Source organism: Gymnodraco acuticeps, unplaced genomic scaffold (assembly GCF_902827175.1).
Source record: "Gymnodraco acuticeps unplaced genomic scaffold, fGymAcu1.1, whole genome shotgun sequence".
Lineage (NCBI taxonomy): Eukaryota > Metazoa > Chordata > Actinopteri > Perciformes > Bathydraconidae > Gymnodraco > Gymnodraco acuticeps.
Window position 1 is genome coordinate 1254347 of NW_022992297.1, and position 27560 is coordinate 1281906.

At 42.4% G+C, this 27560-nt stretch overlaps 1 protein-coding gene across 1 annotated transcript; it reads left to right on the plus strand.

The window, feature by feature from the left end:
- The first annotated feature begins 12905 nt into the window (after nucleotides 1–12905).
- Nucleotides 12906–17572, plus strand: LOC117540971 (uncharacterized protein K02A2.6-like). Its single transcript, XM_034207965.1, has 2 exons — nucleotides 12906–16251; nucleotides 16541–17572. Exons 1-2 carry the CDS (start codon nucleotides 13614–13616, stop codon nucleotides 17380–17382), a joined length of 3480 nt encoding a protein of 1159 aa, XP_034063856.1. The 5' UTR covers nucleotides 12906–13613; the 3' UTR covers nucleotides 17383–17572.
- The last annotated feature ends 9988 nt before the right edge of the window (nucleotides 17573–27560 follow it).

Sequence of the window (27560 nt, forward strand, 5' to 3'; positions counted from 1 at the left end):
ACGTCAAGTATTCAGTTTCGGCGGCATTTCTTCAGTTTTTCCAAAGGTCTTCTCATCAGGGCTCTATAAATAGAGAACTACGGCAGATCTGTAATATGTAATGCAGCCGAACCGTGTATTACAATGGCGTTATGTGATGACTTTCAAAGAGAAAAGCAAGAGCACTCGGAATTAAGTATTATTTTATTCTTTTAAAATGTTTTCCGGATTTTATATAATATAAACACCAAATCCCAGCATGCATTGCGGCTAAAACATCCAATCAGCGAGCTTAAACCATAGCTGAGGATCTTGGGTAATCGCTCGAAATGCCTACGTCTGTTTCCGGTTATTTTTATTTTGAAATTCAGTTCCTGACGGACGCCAAAAAAGACCGAGATTATGGAATTGAAACAATAAATAAAAACATGGATAATTGTGTGTTATTGGTGAGTAAATAACAGTGTGTTATTTTGAAAAGAATAACAAATTAGAAGGAAAAAAAGATTTATAAAATATAGATTTCAGTATTCTGAGGCTCTGAGCCCCATTTATTTTCCTCACAGACGGCAACAAAAGTCCGAAATTATACGATTTAAAATAAAAGCAATAATTGTGGCTTGATATTGAGTAAGAACATGTTTTTATGAACCACACAGCTTCCAGTTTTCCAAGACCCGACCGGAGAAAAAGATGTGCTGCAGGCACGAAACACATTGCTTTTAAAAATCGTGCTGGGCAGCACGAAAAAAAGGGGGAAATCGTGTTGGTGAACACGAATCAATAGATTAAAAATCGTGTTGGTGAACACGAAATGCCATGAGACTGGGTTGTGTATTCATCCCTCAGAGGGAAATGTCTTCCCCCACTCTGTTGTGTTTAAACACATTACACACACAGGGAGGATATACTATACACGCACAAACACACAGAGCATATACATGCACAAACACAACCACATGCGGATGGAGAGGGGATCGCAGAGAGGCTACCAGATAGCATGCGCCAGGGAGCCGTTTTGGTGTTCGGTGCGTTCACAACCCAAGTAACATTGACCTGCTGATCTCTTTCAACACAATAAAAAGCTGTGCCAATTTCTGACATCATTTAGTTTTTCAGATGATCAGAGACGCGAAGCTACCGCAAAGTCACTTGTGCAGCTAACGGTGATTGGCGGACAGTATGCAAAAAACATATTGAGTTTCACTGTAAGCGAAAAATGAAAGGATCTGGAAGTTAAATAACATTAGCATCTTCCCCTAGGCCTTATCACACTAGCATAAGCCCATAACATTGAAAATGCTAGCAAGCACTTACAGCCAGCCTACTCTGAATATCAGAACCTTGTTAGCAGTTAGTGCTACCACTATGCTAAATTGGTATTAACATTGCAATTACAGTAAAGCAACTCTACTAACAAACAACCAACTGTTGTGCGTTCACAACCCAACATTGACCTGCTGATCTCTTTCAACACAAGAAAACGCTGTGTACATTTCTGACATAATTTAGCTTTTCAGATCATCAGAGATGTGAAGCCACCGCAAAGTGTCTTGTGCAGCTAACACAGAGTGCATTCTCGTAGCGATTGCTACAACTGCACCGTGTTTGTTGAACGTTTTGATGTTTGAACGGAGTTTCTGCAATGTGGAATGTGGGAGAAGAAGAGGTGCAAAATAACCCGGCGGAATAATAATTAATTTCGTACATGGCATAACAGATAGTTGGAATGCTGTATCAGCATTCCCACTGAGTCAGTCAATCAGGCACGCATGTAGCTCTTCACCCAGAAAGGTAGAACAATTGAAGGACTCCCCCCAACACAAGCAGCATTGATTCAGCACACGCAGAGAGCTGCGTTCCAAGCTGGTCACTGCTGGGGACAGATGATGTTTGCAGCCCCTGAACTCCCATCCCCAGGTGGATGGGAAGTTTACTGGACCACATTACCAGAAGCGACCCAGGCCTGTCGTGAACTCCTCCGCTGTGGATGCCAAAAGGGGTGCAGTGGACAATGCAAATGTGTCAAGGTAGCAATTCAGTGCACTGCCCTTTGCCACTGTGGTGGACTGTGTTTTCAGAACTAAGTCTGCATTTAGTTGAAAACCTGTAATATTACATATATATTATGTAACATGTATTACTTCACCATAATAAATATGTTAATGGTTTACTGTGTATTTTGTTCCCTGAATACCAGATACATATAGTTAGCTACATTCTAGCATGTTGTAAATAGTAACAATGCATTCCCCATCCTTGAAAATGTAGGATTAGCCACCAGAATCAAGTTCCTAGGTGGACTAGATCAGTGGTTCCCAACCTGGGGGCCGCCAGGCCTCAGATGATTTTTTTTTTTTTTGTACATATAATTGTAAAAGGCCTTGTCTCTACATTACAATAAAATATAAAAAATAATTGATTGATTCATTTGAATACAAATTCAAGTTAGTAGCTATTAAAGGCATACAAAGACAGAAATGTATAATTGTTTCTTTAATAGAAATGTTTCTTCCGCCCGTAAAGTGTCCAAACCAGGCTTGTCTGGATAAGCGCATTTTTAAAACATAGTCATTGTCCATGCCGGTTTCAGTTGGATTATTTGTCACAGTTGCTCCGATCAGATCGGTCTCCTCCATTTTGTAGATTATTTACGACTTTTGAATCCACATAAACACATCGGCAAAATCCGGCTTACTTTGAGTATGTGTTTTAAACAGTTTAATCCCTTTGTGAATTGTTTCCACTTCCGCGCCGTCCTTTAATTTCTTCATACAGCGGGAATCCAAATGAATTAATCCTGAGTCCAATAACCATCACTCCAATAGTGCTCTTTAATTACACTTTCATCCTCCTTTCACAAAATACTTCACATTCACCCAGTTTGTGACAGTAGTTGTAGCATTTTTGAGACTTTTAAACTTTAATTACCGCTGTTGCACGCGCAGTGTGTGTGTGTGTGTGTGGGGGGGGGGGCGCAAATTCCAACAGGAGTCATTTGGGGGGGCCCTTGGGAAAAAAGGTTGGGAACCCCTGGTCTAGATCATAAGCTACTGGTAAAATAACAACCAATGGACACATTTGCGATATAGCCAAAAATCTTCCTTAGGGCATGCTCTAACAGTGTGCCAAATGTCATGTTTTTATTAAGGGAATTGTCCCTTGATGACTGATGAGCTGGTCAAATTATAAAAGAAGGAACTCAAAGCACCAGAATAAAGGTTAAACAATAATCTGTTGTAATGGTAAAAGCAACAATACACAATACAGAGCACTCTGCAATAGTACAAAATACAGAGTACTCCGGGCTCAATTCCTACCACCGTGTGATATACGTACCACGACAGCCAGTCAGGAAAAGAGCGCCGAGCATGATAATATCATAATATTTATACACACAAGTGGGGAGAAGTTGTGTGGTTGCTCCTCCCTAGCTATTTGTTATTGGCGATTTCACTTCTGGGCGAGCCCTAGACCGTGAGCTGGTAGTTCTCCATTGGCCAGTTTCACTTCTGGGCGAACCCTAGGCAATGAGTCAGCAGTTGTTCACTCCGCCCCATCTTTTTACAAGGAGATGTTAACAGATGACCAATGTATAGCTGGAATCTCACACACACACACATTTTATCATGCCTCTGAAAGCTGTACTTGTTATAGGTTTAAACGTCATCATCTCATGACATCCATATGATTAGCTAACTAACAAAGGTTAACTGTTCTTATACCCTAAGGCCTTCTCTGCACTTCCTTCCACCCCGAAGTCCGCTCACAATAACATGAATACATCTATTGATAATTCAGAACGACCATTGTCTCTTTAACTGTGTGACTCAATAACACACATCCTCTCATAGCCTCTTTATGAGTCTTGCAGGATATGAATTATCCAATTAACTAACGTCTGCACATGAACGCACATACATTTCCCCCTATGCAGCTTACGCACCAACATTTTTATCATTTCTTAGCTAATGCATGCTGGATATGAACCACTAACCAACACGACTTTAATTGTATTAGGTCTGAGGAAGCCCCTCTCTTGGAGTTCATCTGACCTCTTACCAATTGAATTAACATGGGTACATATGCTGTTAATTGCCAAGACCATTGATAATTAGCAAAGAGACTCATGGGTCTCTTCTAATGACTTTCTGAAAAATACTAATCAACGGGTAATCATTTTACTCAAGGCAGAAATCACAGGTTGTACTGTACCTTACCTACTCACAAATAGCCAAAAAACCACCTTTTGATTATAACACAAAAGTGGAAGAAAAGACCATTTGCGCTAATCTACTTCTGCTTAAAATGTGACATCATTTTAGGAATATATATAAAAAACCTCTTTATAATTAAGAGGAAAAAATTGACTTGTCCATTCAAGTTTAACACACATATTAGTGATAACATAATTCAACACACTTCTTATATATCAGGTGACATAAAAATGAATATACCAGAAATACGCTGTATTAAACTTTCTGCTATAACACATTACTTTAATACTTCAGCTTATAGGCAGACAGGGAAAGTCCGCAGCTGCATGGGTTCACTATGCACCCTCTCTCCTGAGTCCCTAAAGAGCACGGGGAGAGCGCAAGTGCCCCCTATGTCCCCACACTCAGACACTGACCCCGTGCAGAGTGTGTACGGACTATATTATGGAGGGCTCTCCCCCTCCTGCCCCCAGGCAGGCGAGGGGAGCCCTTTAGCCCTGTAAGGACCCAAAGCGCATTACGTCACCCCGCGACCCTCCAGGAGTCCGGAGAAACGTAAGCGCATTTACGCTCCTCACCAGTCCTGTGTTGCCCCAACAAGCACAGACGAGGAGAAAGAGCCAGACATATCCAAGAGATACAACTTTATGAAGGGACCTGGCGTTGACCAAGACGCCGCCGTGCATATATCCTCCACACTCACACCGTTGAATAAAGCTGTCGACGCAGCCACAGCTCGTGTGGAGTGTGCACGGAGCCCCGTGGGACAGGCTCTCCCTGCCTGCTCATAGGCATGTGCAATGCCTCCACAAAGCCAGCATGCCAGGCGTTTCTTGGACAGAGCTTTTCCAGTCACCCCGCCCCCGAAGCACACAAACAGCTGTTCAGTGCGTCTCAGGGTAGCTGTGCGCTCTACATAACATGCTAACGCGCGTACCGGGCAGAGGAGGTGTAATTTAGCTTCCCTGGCCCCACCATGGGGTGGAAGACTAAATCCCCCCAACTGAATAGCCCTCGACCTGAACGCACTCCTTAGGCTCTTGGGCACAAAGGAGGGGTTCGGTCTGAGTGTCGCCCCGCTCCGGTCACCCCGAATCAGTAAACAGCTCGGGTGCACCGCCAGAGCGGTTAACTCGGACACTCTTTTGGCTGACGTTAAGGCAAGTAGCAACGCTGTCTTCCACGACAGTGCTTTCAGGGAGGAGAGCTCTAGAGCAGGGGTGGCCAACCAGTCAGAGGTTAAGAGCCACATGTTTTCTATGTTACTGCAAGGAGCCACATCAAACACACAGTCACTGATACCGCTTGTTTCAGTTTTTTGTTTTCTGGAGACAAGATTTCAACCACGTCACTGATTCATTTTTGTGGCATTGGGATATATTTTTAAAATCCTCTGGAGCAGAGAGAGGAGCTGTGTATTATTGTTATTGATTAATGCATCAGTGTTTCTTAGGGTCAAAAACACTAAACCCACAAATTAAAATGAAAGCGTTTAGTTTATTTAATAAAAGAGCACATGTTCAATGTGAAAAGTGACAGTAGTTATAGATTATTTGCAATTTGATGCTATATATATTTTAAAAAAGTATATATATAACACCTTGAATTTCAGGGGGGGCGCGGGGCTCCGTTGGCGGCTCGCAGTGCCCCTCCAAGACAATGGTAGGGGAAACACTGAATAGTGTTTAATCAACAATAGGTTTCCCCCCTCAAAGGTGATTGGTTCACTGCATTGCAGGTATTATTGTGATTGGCTGTTGGGCCACATCAAAATTAGACGCGCTGTCATCCTCTCATACTGACACCTGACACCACACATACACACGTAGGGAGAGCCGGGACGAAAGTAACACGGGACCAAAGTAACGGAGCGATTTTATCCGAGCCCAAACAACTTTGACCGGCCAAATTACGTCAGAATGATCAGCATTCAATACTTAACAGACCTACTAAATATCAGGTTTAACTGTCAGTGTTGTCACGATACCAACATTTTGGTTTCGATACCAAGTCAAGAATTGCGATTCCGATTATTTTTCTTAAAAAACGGGAAACAGTCTTAAATGTAATTATTGTGCTTTATGTCACACCAGAATCATAACCATAACACAAACTTTTAAACAATGAGAACAGTAAATACAATAAATGACAAGAATTCGTATTAAATAAAATTAATACATTTCTTACAGACAGGCCTCGTGGTGTCCGTAGGCTTGCCCTCACTGTCAGAGATATAGCTCAAATACTTCCAAATTTAGCTTCTGGCATATTTTTTGTCAACAAGCCGAGGCGCAGCGGCAGTTGCACTCCCACTTGCAGCCATGCTTCTCGTTTTCTCACATGCTCTGGCAGCTAGCGCGTGCACGAGAGAGGGGAGGGATTTAGAGCGTGCTTGAGAGGGGAGAGTGCAGGGAGTGGAAGCAGAGCGCTGAACACACACGGCTCTTATTAAAACAGCGCTTTCTCACCGGAGTACTTTCCCCCGTCATTCTTAAAGTACCGATACTAATGAAACGGAGGAATCGTAACGATTTTAACGACAGGGTATCGCGGTATACCTTTCAAGTATCGGTACACCGTGCAACACTAGTCAGGAGTCAGTGTCTCTCCCCCAAACTCACACATATACAATTCGATATGAACTGAAGAGCCGCATGAAACTAGGCAAAGAGCCGCATGCGGCTCGAGAGCCGCGGGTTGGCCACCCCTGCTCTAGAGGCTCAAATGGCTATGTGACCAGAGCCTCGAGCACCAGCGGCAGGTCCCACTGTGGGGTGGAGGTGTGCACTACTGGGCGCAGCCTCCTGACCCCCTGTAAAAACCGCAACATCAGTGGATGAGAAAAGGCTGACCTGCCGTTGAATCCCTCATGACAGGACGAGATGGCTGCTGCATACAATTTACAGTAGAATGAGAAATAGAGCCCAACTCACAATATAGGGGCTCTATTTTCCGCTCCTCACACCATCGCTGGAATCCCAGCCACTTCGGCCTGTAACAGGCTGTGGTGGATCCAGCTCTAGCTGCCTGGATAGACTGAATAACGCTGTCAGACAATCCACCCTGTCTCAGCCTGTCCCTCTCAGGAGCCAAGCCTAGAGAGGACGGCCCAGAGTGGGTAACGCCCCGTTTGCACCTGCCTCTTGAGACATCGCCCCCCAGAACTGGGGAACCGCCCAGGGCTGGCCCATCTTCATCTGTGTCATCTCTGAGTACCACGGAGCCCCGACGCAATCCGGTGCTACCAGAATGACTGCCAGACGTTCTCGCCTCACTCTCCCCAGGAGAGGGAGAATGAGACGCAACGGTGGAAAGGTGTAGAGCAGCTTCCTTGGCCATGGCTCGTGTGCAAACGCGTCCACCCCTAAAGGCGGGTCGTCGCTCAGGGCCATGGAGAACCACAGGGCACAGTGGCTGTTGCGCCGGCTGGCGAACAGATCCACTTCCGCTCTCCCGAACTGGGCCCAGATCTGCTTCACCACCTCTGGGTGAAGCGTCCATTCGCCTGGCAGGGGGCCGCCCCTCAACATGAGGTCGGCCCCCCTGTTCTCCAGTCCCGGGATATGGAGGGCTCTCAGAGATAACACCACCTCTGAAGCCCATAACCACAGCCTCTCCGCTGTGGCCAACAAGGCGGCGGAGCGGACTCCGCCTTGCCTGTTGATATAAGCCACTGTGGTGCTGTTGTTGCTCCTGACCAATACATGTCTCCCTTGAATTAGGGGCATGAAATGCTGGAGGACCAACACTACTGCCCGTAGCTGTAGGAGGTTGCTGTGTCGTGTTTCTGTTAGAGACCAGCGCCCACCTATAGCCCTCTTCAGGCAGGTCCCTCCCCATCCTGTTCCCGTGAACACTGTGATGTAGGAGGTTACCCGTCCCAGTGGAGACCCCCAGAACCGGAGGTTGCCCTCCACTGAGGGGGGATGGTCACCAGCCGCCGTTTGTGCCTCTTGGGATCCAAACGCAGGCTGGAGAACCACCTCTGCAGGCGGCGCATATGCAGTAACCCCTGCGGGACCACAATGTGAGCAGCCGTCATGAAACTCAAAGTATGCATGACAGAACCGCCCGGAGAAGGGACACACGTCTGCTCCCTGACAGGGTGGCGCGTAGCACACCTGCATCGAACACCACTCCCAACTACAACGCCTGTTGGTGAGGTATGGGGATGCTCTTTTTTCAATTGATCGCAAAGCCTAATTTGGTTAGGTGTGTGATCAATTGTGCTGTGCTGTTCCCGGGACCCAGCCATGACTATGAGGTCATCTGGGTAAAAGAAAACTCTCATGCCATGGGCGCGCAGCGGTTGAAGTGCAGTGGCCACACATTTACTGAACATGCGTGGGGATAGGGAATAGCCGAACGGTAATCTGTTGTACTCGTAGGCTATCCCCTGGAAGGCAAAACGCAGACACTTTCTGTGCTCTGGAGCAATTTCCACATGAAAGTATGCGTCTTTCAGGTCGATGGTGGTGAACCAATCGCCCGGTTTGCACTAGCCCCATTAACTGTTTTATAGTTAACATGCGGAATTTTCTGCAGGCAATGTAGCGATTCGGGCTGCTGAGATCTAGAATAGGTCTGAATTCCCCTGTCTTCCTGAGAACCAGGAAGTACATGGAATAAAGACCATTTTCTCTGTGCTGAGGGTGCACAACAGACACAGCCTGTTTCTGCACCAGAGCCTGAATCTCTGCTGAGAGGAAACCAATCTCCTCCTGGGAAGACAGATTTCCTCTCGCATGCCCATAAAAGGAGGTGGGACGCTGCAAAACTGGAGTGAATAGCCCCGTTTCAGCGTCCTGTCCATCCACTTTGTTAGTACACAGCTGAGTTTCCATTCCCCATAACATTGTGTTAATGGACAAGCCCTCCGCTGTGGGGCCGCAGCTATAAAGCTGTGATACTCTCTGGTGACCCGTTCCGCCGCAACTCCCCGTGAAGGGAAGATTTGCCCATGGCCTTATGAAACCAAAATATATTGTAATATATTGGTAAATATAATACAATATATATGTCCGGAGCTTTGTGAACATTCAATTTCGAAGATTTTCGATGTTACAGTCAACTGAAGTCGACCCAAAACAGCCAAAAATAGCGGACCTTTAGATCGCTAACATTTAGCATAAGTCAATGGAGTTTAACATAGCGGAAATTAGCATCGCGGCTAACGGACATTTTCTGACTGGTGAAGATGATGAGCTGGTTAAGTAATGTAACCACAGTTAGCCTATGTGTTCTGATGTTAGTAACTATGTAAGCTAACATTAGTTAGGCTATGTGTTGTGGACTAATGCATTCAAGTTAGTTCACATTTTAGTTGTTATTGCCCCTGCTGACAATTGTGTGGATAATATGTAGCCTATACAGTCAATGGAATTTCACATTTTGCTCTCCAATGTATGTTATTTTAATGTTGACCCATAATACTATAACTATATATTTTACAGGAGCATTGTTGAAATGCATAGGTCGAACTAAGCCTGCAGAACCACACGTCAAAAGGACAGAGGAGCCAGATCGCAGTGGTGAGGAACGCACTGTCATTTCATTTCACTGTAATTTTTAAAGTTTTCACATATCACTTTATTCACTATTCAGCTTAGTTATTTATTCAGTTATTTTATTACTGGTACTGCTAATTGCACTATGCATATTGTTGTATATTGTATATACGTATGTATTTACTACTACTACTTACAAAATTGAGGGTTGTAGCTTTGTGTCAGTGCATGTTTCAGGGTTTTTCTATGCCTTTGTTCATCTAAATTCTATTACTCAGACGACTACAACTCCTGCCGATGCTGAGGCCCAGTTCTCCCTTCCCACCACCCCAGGCTCATTGTGCTAGGTAAAACTCTCATTCAATAAAAGTAGTCTTTTAAAGGTGGGGTAGGTAATTTTGTAGAAACCAGCTCGAGATCGCTAGAATTTGAAAATACACAGCTGGAAAAAATCTGCCACTTCCTTACAGAGCCCCTCCTCCAACACACACGAACGCGCACATGACCAATGAGGGCACGAGATAAGTTTGTGCACAGATGGAAGGCTGACAGGCAGGTAGGCCATCCAGTTACTTTAGCCGGGCCGGCTCGAATTATTGGTCGTGTTTTTTACAGTACTACGGCATCCACAGATGACATTTTTTAATGGATTTTTTGTCAAAGCACTTCAGATATTCATTGCTATCGGGATGTTAATAGCATTCCATGGAATATAACAAAAAGTGTATCTCGAGCCGGTTTCTCAAACTTACCTACCCCACCTTTAATGATGAATGCAATTACATTTTAAAACGTTTTAAACAGAACTGTTACAGATGCAGATGCTTGGTCCAAATTCCATAAAACATACCAACCAGTAGCGCCACACTCAGACGAAAATGTACAAAGCCTATTGTGAAGTAAAAACTTCTTTGCAGCAATGTTGAGCCAATCATGAAATGAGGGAAACTGGATTCGCCTTAGTCAATACACTGATATTTATTGAGGATTCGTACGGCCGGAGAGATCACAGTATATCACAGTTCTCATTTAAGATACCAGCAAACTCTGAAGACAAAGGAGCCAGGAACACATCTATACATGAGTAAAGAGGAGGGCCCTAAAACACGCAGGTTTTCCTTTAATGCATGCCAGATGTCGAGACAAAGACTTGTTGCATTGCAAACCCACATGAGCCAAGCTTCTCCCCCACAGAATATCAGATGACCTCTTGACCTGTGTCTTCCTGAGAAGCTATGGATCACATTACAGGCAGGAATACACTTTAACCAGAAACAGATTCCCGAGGACAAGTCACTAAACTCTATATACTTTAACAAGACTAAAATATTCCTTTACACCTATTCTTCCACTATTTGCATTCCCACATTATTCACCAAGCCAGCCCATGCTTTAATATAGAATTATGGATATTGTTATAATTCCTGCTGTCTTTTGTGAACTTCTAATTATTTGTAATTGTTCTGTTCCACAGATGCTGTAGCAAACCACCATCCAGGGATCAAGACATCAGATATAAGAAAATCCATTAACACAAGAATTTGTGAGTTAAGGCACCAGGTGAAGCGAAAAAACAAGATGGACGATTAAATAGGGTACAAGACTGGTTTTTTTGGCCCTGTTCCGGACCTTGTTTTAATGAGTGATCAGCTCATGTTTAAAGTTGTCACCAGGTGAAACAAAAAACAAGATTGTTAAATAGGATAACAGACTGCTCTTTTTGGCCCTGTATGAAATAACAATGCATCATTTATTAACTATACCTATACAACATGTAATACATTTTCCCTTCATTATGTAATAACACCTCCTTTTGTAATAATTTGCCCATTATATAGTAAACAAGTTCAATGCAAATATGTAATACATGTCGCCACATTTTGAAATATATTATTACATATTGCAGTGGTTATTACAAAATGAGTTGCAAACAATAACATTACAACTGTTTATTTATTTATTCAACCATGAATCATCCTTACTCATAATTAATTGAAAAATATTTCAGTAGAATATCTTTCATTGGCCAAAACTAGATCAAGTGTTCATTCAAAAGCCAACATGTATATCAACATCAATTTTGGGATATATTTACAGTTTGGGTATGGTTACATAATGAATATTACAGTTTTTTAAAAGGGCAACTCACGCATTTTGTAATAACCATTGCAAAATGTAATAATTTATTACAAAATGTGGGTTTTATTACATAACTACGTGAAAATTGTCTTGAGTCATTACATAATGTGTTGTTTATAGGCTTTTATTCTTTCCTTGTCCTTCTTTTAATGAGTATGTTGATAACTGTTACACATTGATAGAAAAAAAACAATTAAAGATTTGTTTTACCAGAACATGCATTTCTCCTCAATGTGAACATATATTGCTCTTATGTTCGGAATATATGGTACGTACATGGTCTTTTATAAATCTGAATATATATAGTGCATACATGTCCCCATATAATTGTGCATACAGTATATAGCGCATACATGTCCCCATATAATTGTGAATATATATATAGTACATACATGTCCCCATATAATTATGAATATATAGTACATGCATGTCCCCATATAATTGTGAATATATATAGTACATACATGTCCCCATATAATTGTGAATATATACTACATACATGTCCCCAGATAAATCTGAATATATACTACATACATGTCCTCATATAATTGTGAATATATAATACATACTTGTCTCCATATACATCTGAATATAGAGTACATACATGTCCCCATATAAATGTTAATATGGTAAATGCATGTTCACATATATACACAAGCAAATTATATATATTTACATATATTACTCAATATATGGAAAGCAGCTATTACTGATGTATTATCCCATATATTGTAATATATTAACACAATATATTATTCTATATATCAATATATTGTAATATATTAACACACAATATATTATTCTATATATCAATATATTGTAATATATTAACACAATATATTATTCTATATATCTTCAATATATTTTGTAGATATGAATAAATATGTTTTTCATGTTGATTATTGTGGTATTTTACCTTGTGTTATTATTACATGTTATTGCATTTGTCCAGCAGGGGGCAACTCACTCTTGGTATTAAAAGAGCCTGTTGTATACGTTCCCATGAGGAAGTCCCGGAAGCATGTTACCAAAGTAAACCAGTTAAATCTATTCTTACGTTGTGGACATACAATTATTGATCACAAGATACAACATATTATTGGCGACGAGGATTAAGAAGAGGATTAAGACAAGGATCAAGACGGGATCAAAGAGGACATGCCGAACGGACTGGTTAGCACCTTACATGCAGGTTTGGGTCGTTAGCGGCAGCTAGCTCAAATTATTAGCAACGTCTGCGGGTGGAGGAGAGGATTCATTGACACACAATGGCAATGATTGGCACGATGGCACCTTTTGATGCAAAACATCAGAAGTGGGAAGAATACCGTGAGGTATTGGACGTTTTTTGAGGCTAATGAATTTGATAATGGAGACAGACAAAGAGCCATATTAATAAGTGTTGTGGGATCATCAACATACAGCGTTATGAAAAACCTCCTCAGTCCAGATAAGCCCAAGGATAAGACTTACACACAACTTGTGGAGCTGCTAAAAAATCACATTGACCCAAAGCCTAGTGAAATTGTGCAAAGGTACAAGTTTGACTCCCGCAACCGTGAGCGCAATGAGTCAGTAATGGAATACGTGGCTGAGCTTCGTCGGTTAGCGCAGGATTGCAACTATGGCAACACTTTGCAGCAGAGGTTGAGAGACAGGATCGTCTGTGGAATAAATGAAGATCGGATTCAGAGACGACTCTTATCAGAAGCGGATTTAACATTTGAAAAAGCATTGTCAATTGCTGTGGCGTCAGAGACTACAAATAAAAATGCACAGGAGATACAAAACCAAGGGGCCACAGCTAAATTTCAAAATGGATAAAAAGCCACAGGAGGCTTATGCACACAGAGAACCTACCAAAGAGTGTTACAAATGCAAGGGAACCAAGCATGAAGCAGCAGACTGTAAGTTTAAACAAGAGAAATGTCATGCATGTGGTAAAATAGGACACATTGCCAGAGCTTGTCGTAGCAGATCTACACAGAATGGAAACAGCAACAAAAATGCAGACCCAAAGAGAGAAAGGAGGCAAACCACATATCACCGTTCTCATAAAGTACAAGAGCAACAGAGCCAAAGTGATAGCTCAGAAGAAGATACATTCTTTCTGAATAAGATGAGGTTCAGATTGGGACGCATGAGTGAAGTGCACCTGAGACGAGTAGACCCATACATGGTTGAAGTGAAGCTGGATAGTAAGTTTGTTAACTTTGAGATAGACACTGGCTGTAGTTTCACAATAATGAATGAACAGACATTCCAAAGACTATGGAAAGACACAAAAAGTCCATGTTTGAGACCAACCAAAATCCACATCGAGTCTTATACAGGTGACCCTGTTAATGTGGTCGGAGCTGCCATTGTTAGAGTGAAATACAAACATCTCATTGTGGTTAAAGGGGACGGCCCCAGCCTGCTGGGAAGAGGCTGGCTGGAGGAAATACATCTGAGTTGGAAAGAAATCAAGCTCAGACACAAATCCCGAGTCCTGAAACACCTGAAGACAGAGGACAAATCGCTGCAGCAAGTACTGAGCAAACATGAAAATGTCTTCAAAGAGGAGCTTGGCACACTGAAAGGTATGAAAGCTACCATCCATGTAAAGGCTGATGCAGTCCCTCGTTTCTTCCGTCCGAGGTCTGTCCCGTATGCCATGCGCACCAAAGTAGATGAAGAAATAGACAGATTGTTGAAAGAAGGAGTAATCTCACCTGTTAAACATGCAGAATGGGCAGCACCAGTGGTTCCAATACTGAAGCCTGTTGGGACAGTAAGGCTCTGTGGAGACTACAAGCTCACTGTAAATACAGTTTCCTCACTTGAACAATACCCCATACCCCGAATGGAAGATCTGTTTGCAGCACTGACAGGAGGAAAACAGTTCACAAAGTTGGATATGAGTCATGCATACCAGCAAATACTCATGGATGACGAATCAAAGAAATACTTAACAGTGAATACGCACAGAGGCTTATTCACATACAACAGACTGCCTTTTGGAGTAGCATCAGCCCCAGCTATATTTCAGAGGACAATGGAAGGTCTCCTGCGAGGCATTCCTTTCGTGCCAGTGTATTTAGATGACGTCCTGGTGAGCGGTGTGGATGAGGAAGACCATCTGCAGAACCTCAAAACAGTATTGGCAAAGCTGGAGGAGGCAGGAAGGAGAAGGAGCAAGTGCACTTTCCTGGAAGAGGAAGTGGAATATCTGGGACATCGAGTGGACGCACAGGGACTTCACCCAGTGGAAAGGAAAGTCAAAGCCATCATGGAGGCTCCCAACCCCACAAATGTTACTGAACTCAAGTCATACTTAGGTTTGCTAAATTACTATAACACATTTCTGCCAAACTTAGCTACACTATTGGCACCACTGCATGAGCTCCTGCGACAAGATGTGCGATGGACATGGCAAAAGAAACAGGAAGAGGCTTTTAAAAAATCAAAGGCCCTGTTAAACTCAGCAGAAGTGTTGGTGCATTACTCTGATGCCCGAGAGTTAATTATGTCATGTGATACGTCACCTTACGGGGTGGGCGCTGTTTTATCACACGTAATGGACGATGGAACTGAACGTCCTTTGGGGTTCATGTCGCGTACCCTAGCGCCTGCTGAAAAGAATTACTCACAGCTAGACAAAGAAGGCTTAGCAATTATATTTGGAATCAAGAAATTACACAAGTACTTGTATGGTCGAAGTTTCACCATCTATACAGATCACAAGCCACTGATCTCTCTCTTCAACGAAAAGAAACCCATTCTACAGATGGGTTCCCCTAGAGTTCAGAGATGGGCGGTGCACCTGAGTGCCTATGAGTATCACTTTGTGTACAAACCAGGAAAGAACAACGCTAATGCGGACGCATTAAGCAGACTGCCGCTGTCGGAAGATGTGCGAGAGAGTGAGACCGCAGAACAAGTGCTCATGATTGATCTTCTGGATGACACACTCGTGGACACAGCCAAAATAAAACACTGGACAGCTAAGGATGTAATATTGTCTGAAGTTCATGGTTATGTCCTGTCGGAGTGGCCTTCAGTGACTGAGGCTCCTCTCAAGCCGTATCATCAGAGGAGAGAGGAACTGAGTGTGAGGGATGGCTGCGTGCTCTGGGGAGCCAGAGTCATCGTACCAAACAAAGGCAGGGAAAAGATATTGAAAGTACTGCACCAAACACATTCCGGCATGTCAAAGATGAAAGGTCTGGCTAGATCTTATGTATGGTGGCCGGGGATGGACCAGGATGTAGAAAAGGAAGTGCAGTCTTGTGAGGAGTGCCAAAAGCACCACAAGTCACCACCATCAGCACCATTACATCCCTGGGAGTGGCTGGAGTCTCCCTGGACGAGAATTCATGTGGACTATGCAGGTCCTTTCCTGGGAGAGATGTTTCTACTGATAGTGGTGTTGTAACTTGTTTTATTTAAGGCAGTAAAACATTTGATTATTTGATTTCTTGATATAAGTTAAAAGGTACGTTTCACAAGAAATGCTTTTATTTTGAAGTGCAAGTATGTCTCTTCCTCTGACTGCTTCCTGTTGTTATGAAAAATTGAATACGAGCATGTCGAGTGCATTTTCTCTGTCTTCCACCGTTCTTTTTGGAAACTGTTTAAGGAATATAAAGTAAAGGTTCAGTTTGAAATAGACTGTGCTTGGTTCTTCCTTCGAAGCTTCTATTACACAACAAGTGAATGCTCACTCAAAATGGATGGATATTTATCTAGTGAAGTCAGCTACATCACAGGTGACCATTGAAAAGCTACGTCAGAGTTTCAGTGTTTTTGGACTGCCAAAAATGTTGGTGTCAGACAACGGAACCTGTTTTACAAGTGCTGAATTTGAGACTTTCATGAAACAAAATGGCATCCGCCATGTGAGGTCAGCACCGTTTCACCCGTCTTCTAATGGGCTGGCAGAGAGGGCGGTCCAAACCTTCAAAGGGGGGATGAAAAAGATGAAAGGTGAAACATTGCAAACTAGACTGTCAAGGTTTCTGTTCAGTTACCGCATCACACCTCACGCGACCACAGGCCTGTCGCCTGCAGAGTTGATGATGACAAGGAGACTCAGATCTGCACTTGACCTGCTCCTGCCAGATGTGAAAACAAGAGTGCAGCAAAAACAACTAAAACAGAAACAGTCCCATGACACAAACAGGAAACTGAGAAGTTTCTCACTTGGGGAGAAAGTGTTCATCAGAAACTACTCTTATGGACCTAAATGGATCCCTGCGGTCATCGACAGCTCATCAGGTCCAGTGTCATATACAGTGATCATTGGAAGTGGTCAAGTCGTGAAGCGGCATGTGGATCAAGTAAGAGCCAGATTGACAGACACCGTGTCCTTAGAGCCAGTGCTGGACTCCAACAGAGACACTGTGGTTCCAGTGACAATCGAGCAAGAAGGACCTCCTGCAAGTGAGCCAGTGATTCTGTGTACGCCGGTCCCGCCGGACTTGCCTGCTAAACCTGTGGTGAGACGATCAGAGCGCGAGAGACAGCCACCTGTATACCTGAAAGACTTTGTTAAATAGATCAAGAGATGTTCAATTAATAGAGCAGCATAATTCTCTGTTCTCACTTTAAGGAAATGTTTAGAATGTTAATCTTTGAAAGTGAAATGATTTATGTCAGTACCTCGAAATGTTGTGTAACGGGAGTATGTTATACCCCCACCTTCGGGAAGTATTGTTAGCTTAAAGGGGGGGAAATGTGGTATCTTACCTTGTGTTATTATTACATGTTATTGCATTTGTCCAGCAGGGGGCAACTCACTCTTGGTATTAAAAGAGCCTGTTGTATACGTTCCCACGAGGAAGTCCCGGAAGCATGTTACCAAAGTAAACCAGTTAAATCTACTCTTACGTTGTGGACATACAATTATTGATCACAAGATACAACATATTATTAATCAGTATCAGTTGGTGTAGCCAACAGCAAGATTTCCTTTATTACATCTTTTCAATTAACCAGTACATCAGAAAACAAAATAATGCAATATATTGACAGTTAATATATGGGGAAATATATTTTCTTTGCGTAAGGGAGGGTCGACAAAGAAAGGGCAGATTATTTACTCAGGTCCCTGAATGCACCGCCGTGCGCTCTTTTGTGAGCGCGCGCTCCACCATAATGCTGTTTTTACCGCTACGGTAAACAGCATTTAATCGGAGTCTTTATAGGCATAGTGTGTTCTACTGAGGTCCCTGAACGCACCGCCACGTGCTCTTGTGTGAGTGCAGCCCGTCCCGAGTGCCGGGTTGCGTTCCGATAATCCAAAAATCAGCTCCTAAATTCTAACCCTATCTCCTATTCCTTGACCTCTGAGTGAAACGTCACGGGGTTAAGGGATAGTGGATAGGAGAATTGAAAAGGACTTAGGAGAAGAGACTGCGGGGTTGCATTCCAATAGTCCATTTAGCTTAGGAACCTTCCTAACGGAGTGAAATGACCCGGAAGTCCCTCAGTGGCAGCCATGATAAGTGCCGTTCCAATTCTCCAAATGAAAGGAAAGGAGGTTTCAAACTTCCTTTATAACCTCCTTTAGCTTAGGAACCACTGGACCTCCCTTACCGAAAGGAGAGGAGAAAATGCTGCCCCACAATGCATTGCAGCCGCAGCATTTGCCGTCACCCAACAGTCGGCCGTTCACGAAAACAACCGATTATGACCGAGAAATTATATCATGAACGTTACGGTGCCTATTAAGCATTTTTAAAACGTATGTGGTAAGTTGCCAAAGTGCTTTTTTCTGAACGTTCATCAGTATTATAATCAAAAAGAGAAATATGAACGTTAGTTTTTACTGAAATGATCAAATAAAGTCAACATTTCACAGTCTTTACTGAGCTGTGTGGAGTTTGTTCAACTTTTAAAAGATGTTTGAATGGTGATATACACAGTGATAGATGTTAAGGACTAACGTTTATAATAAATACATTTGTATTGATTTTAAGATATTTTCATAGTTCATACAATCATACGTATTGGGATCATTTGTATTAATGTGGACCGGAGGGAGAGGGTGACGAGCAGAAGTTTCACTTTCCTTTTTTATTTCAATTCCAACTTTGGTCATGAATAATATGTTTCTCTGTTGTCCACGTTCATAAAGCATAAAGCAACAGCATCAGAGCACGGTGCAGAGTCTCTAGATGAGTTTACAGTAGTCCCTCGTTCTTATTGAACATCCATGTTGTAGTCCTCTGTATAGAAAACTGTAGTTTCCATGGTTTCCCCACAGCAGCAGACGCACATTCATGACGTCCGCTGGCGCATCATAAACACGTCGGATAGTGAAAGTGCAGTCGGATTCTCTAAAGTACCGCAGTCTCTTCTCCTAAGTCCTTTTGAATTCTCCTATCCACTATCCCTTAACCCCGTGACGTTTCACTCAGAGGTCAAGGAATAGGAGATAGGGTTAGAATTTAGGAGCTGATTTTTGGATTATCGGAACGCAACCCGGTACTTTAGACCAGGGGTGCCCACACTTTTTGGGCTGGTGAGCTACTTTTGAAATGACCAGCTCACCCAGGTCTACCAACCAAAAATAAAATCCCAAATTGCAAGGGTTGCTGAATAACACGTTTTATTTATACATGGGATAATAGGGCTGCAACAAACGACTAATTTGATAATCGATTAATCTATCGATTAATGAAACGATTAATCGACTATTCAGACTATTACTGTATGCCTTGCACAATTTCTCAAACCCTCTTATTTAGCCATCAACTTTTAGATTTAGCTTGAGGTTGTTTCAGGCATGTGGAAACTAACAATGAAGACAATAAAGATGAATACTTGATTCAAAAATACATATATTATTAAATTAACAAATTGTTTACAAAATTAACATTGCTTTTTATTTAAATTAAATAAATAATATGTCACATCAAAAGAAACAACAATGTTTTTAACAAATCGTATTAAATAATCTGATGACAGAACTGTAAACAGAATAGCTGAAACTTTAACAAAATAAAGAGTAACTCAGTTTCCTCTAATCATTAACCCATGTTTGAATCAATGAGTTAACTGCGTGTGTTGCTGCTAGCATACATAATAAGACCTGACGTGGAAACGTTACTCGTGGATGGGGGGGCTACAGAGCTGCTAGAAAGACAGTGGAACCCGGTGCATTCCTCCGTCTGGATGTGGAGCACTTTTGCTAAATGAACTTTAGACAAATTGCTCGTGTTACCGCCCTCACATGCTGAACTCTCTTGGCAAGGAGCATTGTCCACCTCAAGACGGGTAACATTTAACCACACCTTGGAGCGCTTCTCCCCGCCATCTCCTCCGTGTGTTGCTGCTTGTAGCAGCCGCGTGTGTGTAAACTGCCCCGCCCCCTCGCGCACAGACGGGGGAGAGATCTCGTCTGGATCGGAAAGGTCGAAAATACACCGACATTTGTTTGTCTTTGTGCATGTTAGAAACGAGTTGGCGACACTAAGACTGCGAGATAATATTTGTGTAGCAATAATACATGACCTTTCTCTTTCTCAACTCGCTACTCGGAGGGAAGTCGCTGTCATATGCCTTGTGAACACTCCGATAATGCCTCTCCACGTTACATATTTGGCAGAGCGACGCTTGCTTTAAAATAAGGCAAATAACCTTTGAATGTGACATCACAAAAAAATACTCTTCCTCCCATTCTGGGTGGAAGTGGTTTGTCTTTAGCTTCTTGCTCGGTCCCGCACTCATTTTGTTGTTTCTCTTGTTTGTCTCTTTAACTTAAAGGAGACCTATCATGCTATATTTAAATGATATAGTGTATGACCATACCTATATAAGGTATATTTATACATTTTATTTTTCAAAATACCAAACAGATCATTTTTTAGCCATGCCTCGTTTCGCTCATTTTCGCTCTTTTCCAAGCCTGTCTTTGAAAATTCTGAGCAGCAGCTGACCACGCCCCCTGCAGAAGAGGGGGGCATGAGCCGGTGAGAGTCATGTTAACATGCTTGCTGTGATTACGAGTGTGGAATAAACATGTCATCTCAGAGCAATGCATGTGTTCAAGCGTATTATCAATTTGATCCAGAGACTGACCCTGAAGCAGCGGAGGTTTTGGTGGAGGTGGAAACATCTCGGTTGCAGCAGGACGTTTCTGAATGGTTAGTTGACAAGCTGTTGTCCCTATTTATTTTACTCTGTTACGATGATTGTTACTTATTCCGTTCATATTTTGGCTAATTAGCAAGAATGCTATGTGTACAGTTTATAACTTAGAGCTTGTAACGCAAAAACAGCGATACATATATATATTTATAAAGGGAGACATTCATATTTTCAGCATATATACAATGGCCTCATTGCGTTTATTAATAGTTTACAGTCCTTTTCTTCCAACATCGTGCAACAACCGTTGGAAAGTTCAATAACTTAGGGTGATAAAAAGTATAACTCCAACAACACCTCAGTTGTCAGCAGTGTGTGTAGTTTCATGTGTTTTTAAAAGCTCAGTTATTGACTTCTTTCTACAGGTGTACATGTGCAAATTGCGCCACGATGCCTTCTGAACGGAGAATGTGTGCTGCATGGCGATACCACAGGTAACATTTTTGATAGCTTCACTAAGTTGTCTGTTTAGAGAATGCATTTTTAACATGTCATTCAATATATCTTTATCACACTAGGTGTCAAGACGGATGCAGGAACTTGAGGACTCTATAACCTGTATGGTGGACCATCCTGGATTGGAGCCTGTGTGCCTGAATGTGTTCTTCCTGCAGAATGCATTGAATATTTACAGAGCTGAACATGGTGGACTACAGTTGAGGCAAATAGAGCAGTGAGTGGTTTGTTTCTTTTGACTGAAATTGTAAAACGAATGCTAATATTGTTCATGGAAATAAATACTGGTGTATATGGCTTTATGCAATCTTTCATTGTACATGTACTATTATATATATATATATTATTACACAGCAATGGCATAACACACCCATGTGTACGACAAAAAAAGTCCACACACAACCTTATGCTTTTGAAATCAGAATATTCTTTACCCATCCAAACATGAATAATCACGACACATTTGATATCAACTCTGAACTTTATTGTCAAAATGAACGGTTCTTTGAACCCATAAAAAAAAAACGAAATGTACTTGTATTTTGTATAAATTACACAAAATATTTTTTTTTAATGATTTCAGGAGTCACAGGTATCTAGCCTACAGAAGCTTTGTGAGCTGGTGCTGGGGCTTCCTTGGACGCAGGATCAGAGTGGTGATTCCGGTCTGCGTTGTCCTCAAGGAGGCAGGAGTTTCCTGATCCGCAAAATGTCGATGTTGGGTTCAGACAGCAGCCAAATTGAACCGTGTAGCATACCCGGCGATGACCTCGTCCCTGTCAGGTCGCTCATAATGGTGCAGGGTCCACAAAGACTTGGTCGAAGATGAGGTCCATCAAGTTGGCCACGTAGCCTGTGCAATGTTAAAAAAAAGCACAACAAAAAATGTGGTTTAGATTAGTATATGCATGTAAAAAACTGAAAGTTCTTTCTAATTTTATATTTGTAAATAGTTGTATAATAAATATTTTAAACACTTACGGAATGTGGGGTCAGTCTTTACTGGTTTTGCTCTGCATTCTCCCTTCCTGGCCTTTGGGAACTGCAGTTTATACAGAGGGTTTCCAGTGGATGTTGGCTTGTGCACGCTCAGCGTTTTCATTGTAGTGCAGGGCTGCCAGGTACAGTCTTTCATTTCCGCCATGAGAAAAACAAATGTAAATAATAGCAAAGGATGTACAAATTGTCACTAATTAGTAAGTATGTGAGGTGCTGGCCTGTAAAGAAGAAAACATAGTTAGAACAAAATCATCTCAATTTAGTATTCAGGATGAGAAAATACTATTTGGATAAATATAGTCTGAAATCCCAAAAGATGGGGCTTAAAACTCTTTATTTAGCAAAGCTCTTTGCTTAGCCTTTTCCAATCTGAGTTAGTTTTGAACCGTAACGTGCATGCTGTGTTTCTGACTCAATACAGATGATGTGTTGGAGAGGGGCTGAGCTCAGTAGACTGACTGTAATGAGTGCTAGCCACTAATTAGCCTGTTGCTAGGTAAGGCCTTGTCAACAACAACATACCAACGGGGCGTTAGCTCCGTTTTACTCGTGGTGTGTGTCCCCCCTCGCATACATACACACAGTGTTGTATCCTCACACACCCCCATTTATATTCATGTGCGCAAACAAGTAAACACACAAAAGCTTTTACATATAACGCTGCAAAAAACGGCATGTCTCATTAGCGTAGCGTAGCTTACAGATCGATGATATCTGATCGTTCTTACAGACTACAATCACAAAAGCTTTTACATATAACGCTGCAAAAAACGGCACTTACCTACAGAAGATTACGTTTGTTATTATAACTTACTCAATATGATTTTAGAGGATACAAAATACTAATAAATAGGAGAATAAATACTTGTGTTATCGGCTAGGGCGTGGCTTTACAGCCTTCACACAGATGGCCATTACGGCAGTATGTCTGAACATGTTAGCAAATGCCTGATAATTAAAATAAAAGACAAAGCAAAGACTGCGGAGCGTACAATATAAAATGTTACAAAAACATATAAACACCTAACCGATTACTATTTGGGTTTGAGGCGACATTGATACGGCAAAGCTACATGCTACATGCTACATACTACAAGCTAGAGATAGCTTTATCAGGAAAAACACTGCTAAATAAAAACTTACAGCTTCAAAATTGGATGTGTCCTCACTGGCCTGCTCCCGGATGGTTGGTATTGATCCCGGCAATGCACGTGGCCGTGGCTCATTCCCCTGATAGGTGGAGAGTTGACCAATAAGCGGAGCACGTCTCTTTGTGACGTAGGAAAGTGTTGAAATCTGGATCCGTTTTTTTCAGATCCGTTTCAGCCACTTTTTTAGAGATTTGGCGAAGGAGGAAAATAGAGAGGGTTGTGTTTTCTGACACTTGGTGAGTTCTCTGGAACACCGGGGACACATATTCATGTATAAAAGACGTCCAAAGGTGCATTTTGCATGATAGGTCCCCTTTAATTTGAGTTTTCCCGGCACTTGACTGATTTTGTATCGCTTTGCATTCTGGGTTAACAGACTGGAAAGCGATAGGTCGCTTTTTCTGTCAATCAAGTAAACTCCTGAATTAAGTGGCAGGGAGGCCAAGGGAGGAGGGATCAAAACCTGTTTAGTCTATTTTAACGGAGCTGGATTTTTTTTTTATGAATGACTCGCGATCTACCAGCTTTGCCCCCGCGGTCGACCGGTCGCCCGCGGTCGACGTACTGGGCACCTCTGCTTTAGAGAATCCGAATGCACTTTCACTATCCGACGTGTTTATGATGCGCCAGCGGACGTCATGAATGTGCGTCTGCAGCATTTTTGTTGTTTCAGTTATAACAAATCTATAATTAACATGATTGTATGTCAATATAATTTTTACCCAGTATGTGAACTCGTTCCTCTGCGCAGCGTAATAGCAACAGATAGCGCTAAGGTAATCTGTTAACAAAAACAGTTGGCACAAGAAATGACAATCAATATATATGCAGTACATATTTTACTGAATCAACCACCTATTTTGCTGTGAGATACGAGTTAATTTTTTATTGCAGTTGTATATTTAAAATCTTGTCTAACCTACGCTTTTCTGTGTATCCTTAAAAAGAATATGCATTTAGACAAATACATTTAGGGAAACATTTTATTTACAATACATCTGCTAGCAAGAGTAAACATACCAGTGTGTTGGATCAGGGTTGTGGCTATGTTCCATCTGTGCTCTGCAATAGCCTGCTTGGTTGTTGCGAAGGAGATGTGGTGTTCTGCGCTCAAAATGCTTTCAGCAAACTTCAGTGAAATGAAAGGAAATGTTTTTTAAAATATTATTGCAAAGAACATTGAGTCAATAGAGTTATGTTTATCAAGGAAGACGGAAATGTGTGTACGTTACACTAGCCGTTTACATGTAAGCTCTTTCAAAGCAAAGTGTAACTTGGTTTTGTAGCTTACCTTTAAGGCAAACACCCCGCATGAGGTGCCATCTGGTTGCTGGGGGTGAGGGGGTGAGTTGCACTTCAACCTTGAAATGTTGCACCCTTTACTTTTTAAGAACCTTCTGAGTTGTGGAAAGAATATATAATTGTGATGTTTACATCTGTTTTATTCTATCTACAATGTATAGTAGATGGTGACAGCTGAAAAACAGTACTTCAAATCTACCTTGTTATCTCCGTGCACCTTTTCACATTGACAGCAGTCTCCCCTAATGGATCCAAGAACTGGCTCCTCTTTTGGCCTGGATACATAACCTATACAATCATGTCATGAGAGTAGAAAGAGAATATGTTAACAAGTATGCATTGTGGAAAATCCCTCTACCACTCCAACCACCCTCACCACCCTGAATATTCTTCATGCATTATATTAGTTTTTGTAAAAGAACAGTACGATGTATAATAGTACTTATTGCATATGTGATATTAATTAATTATTAAAACAGAACAAAGAACGGGAGGAAAGAAAAAAAATGTTTTTATTTTATTTTACTCACAGGGAGATTACAGGAATTTGTATTTACTAATACCTTGATTCCACTCACCGTTAATGTCCAGTGGTGGTGATCATTGACGATCCCCAAGATGACATCATAGTCCAATGGATCAATCTGAAATATATATTTAAAAAACACTTTACAACTTTTGTTTCACTTATTGACATGGCTGGGATAGTTAATTATCAGCAACTAACTTTGAGTCTTGATGTGCCGTTGTTCCAAATTGTTGTCATCTCAAATGTGTCGATGAAGGTGGCTCTCTGTCCTCTGGGGTTCTCCTTGTTAAAGTCCTTGACTTTGACAGCAAGGTATGCATTTATTACCTGTAACAAAATAGTATAAAAGAGGTTCATCAATGTTATAAAAGAACAGCAAGGAAGATGTATTGCACCTACAATGCCTGTTAATGCACTATGGGCATATGTACATATTTTTAATATAAAGAATAATATTTAAGACCAACACATTCTGTATAAGTGCCATTCATTTAATTTAAAATGCTGAATAGATCATACCTCACTCTCAAGCTCCATGTCTGGACCAATTTGCTTTATGTCCCAGTAGTACATTTTATATGGACCTATTTTGGACACCAGAACATGGCTCTCATTCCCTGCCCAAGCGTCTTTCACAACTGCAAGAACAATACACAAAAAAGGCAACATATCAATAACATGAATAAATACCACGAGCCTGTAAAGCATTCCAAGTAGGAGAACAAGCAGGTGTGTAAACATTTCTTACTTTTCTCTGGATCTGGGCGCTTGTAGCTACTGCAGGTCCTGGGGCAGGCGGCACTGGTGAGGATGGAGGTGTAGGTGTAGCTACTGCAGGTCCTGGGGCAGGCGGCACTGGTGAGGATGGAGGTGTAGCTACTGCAGGTCCTGGGGCAGGTGGCACTGGTGAGGATGGAGGTGTAGGTGTAGCTACTGCAGGTCCTGGGGCAGGCGGCACTGGTGAGGATGGAGGTGTAGGTGTAGCTACTGCAGGTCCTGGGGCAGGCGGCACTGGTGAGGATGGAGGTGTAGCTACTGCAGGTCCTGGGGCAGGTGGCACTGGTGAGGATGGAGGTGTAGGTGTAGCTACTGCAGGTCCTGGGGCAGGCGGCACTGGTGAGGATGGAGGTGTAGGTGTAGCTACTGCAGGTCCTGGGGCAGGTGGCACTGGTGAGGATGGAGGTGTAGGTGTAGCTACTGCAGGTCCTGGGGCAGCCGGCACTGGTGAGGATGGAGGTGTAGGTGTAGCTACTGCAGGTCCTGGGGCAGGCGGCACTGGTGAGGATGGAGGTGTAGGTGTAGCTACTGCAGGTCCTGGGGCAGGCGGCACTGGTGAGGATGGAGGTGTAGGTGTAGCTACTGCAGGTCCTGGGGCAGGCGGCACTGGTGAGGATGGAGGTTCTCCAGCAAACACAATGACCGATGGTCTTGTCATTGGTTTTTTAATATCCTTCATTTTCTGAGGGATTCTTGGGCCCTCCTCTTTGCAATGTTTTAAGTGGTCTATATTGACCTTATGTAAGAGGGGCCCTTTTTCCCCCTGCAGGTCTGCACTTTTTCCTTGAAGGCTTTTGATGGTAAATGGACCAAGAAAATTGGCCTCCAACTTGCCTCCCTTCCTCTGCTGGCTGTGCTTGTTCTGCCTCCAAACTTTGTCGCCAACCTTAAAAATGATCTTACCAGTAGACTTCAGGCGTTGCCTTGTTTTTTCCTGGGCCCTTGTCACATTCTCCCTGGCTTCCTTCAGGGTGTCTTCCAGGTGCAGGATTTCCTCAGTCAAAGTCTCTTGGCCCACAACATCCTCCACACCACCATCAACCTTTGCAAAAAGTTGTAGAAATACATTACTCAAAGTGACTAGTATATTACAGAAAATATATTTCATAAAAAAGGTCAAGGTAAAAAGGTAAGAATGCACACATAGCCTAGATTAGATTGGACTCAATGTATATATGTTAACCAACCATGTAGTGGTCTGGCACCTCTGACGGGTAGCGAGCTTCTCTCCAAACATGAGGAAATAGGGAGAAAATGTTGTTGTCATCTGCTTTTTTGTCCGAAGACCAAACATTACGGCATCAAGGTGCTCGTCCCACGTCTCTGGCCGACCAATTTGCTGAGTGCTCTGAAAAAAAGAAAAACAATG

Excerpts from the sequence above, each read along its gene's own strand:
- LOC117540971 (XM_034207965.1), top strand. The coding sequence starts at position 13,614 with ATGCACAGGAGATACAAAACCAAGGGGCCACAGCTAAATTTCAAAATG. Across the intron at positions 16,252-16,540 it reads GATGTTTCTACTGATAGTGG|ATGCTCACTCAAAATGGATG; the intron begins TGTTGTAACTTG and ends CACAACAAGTGA.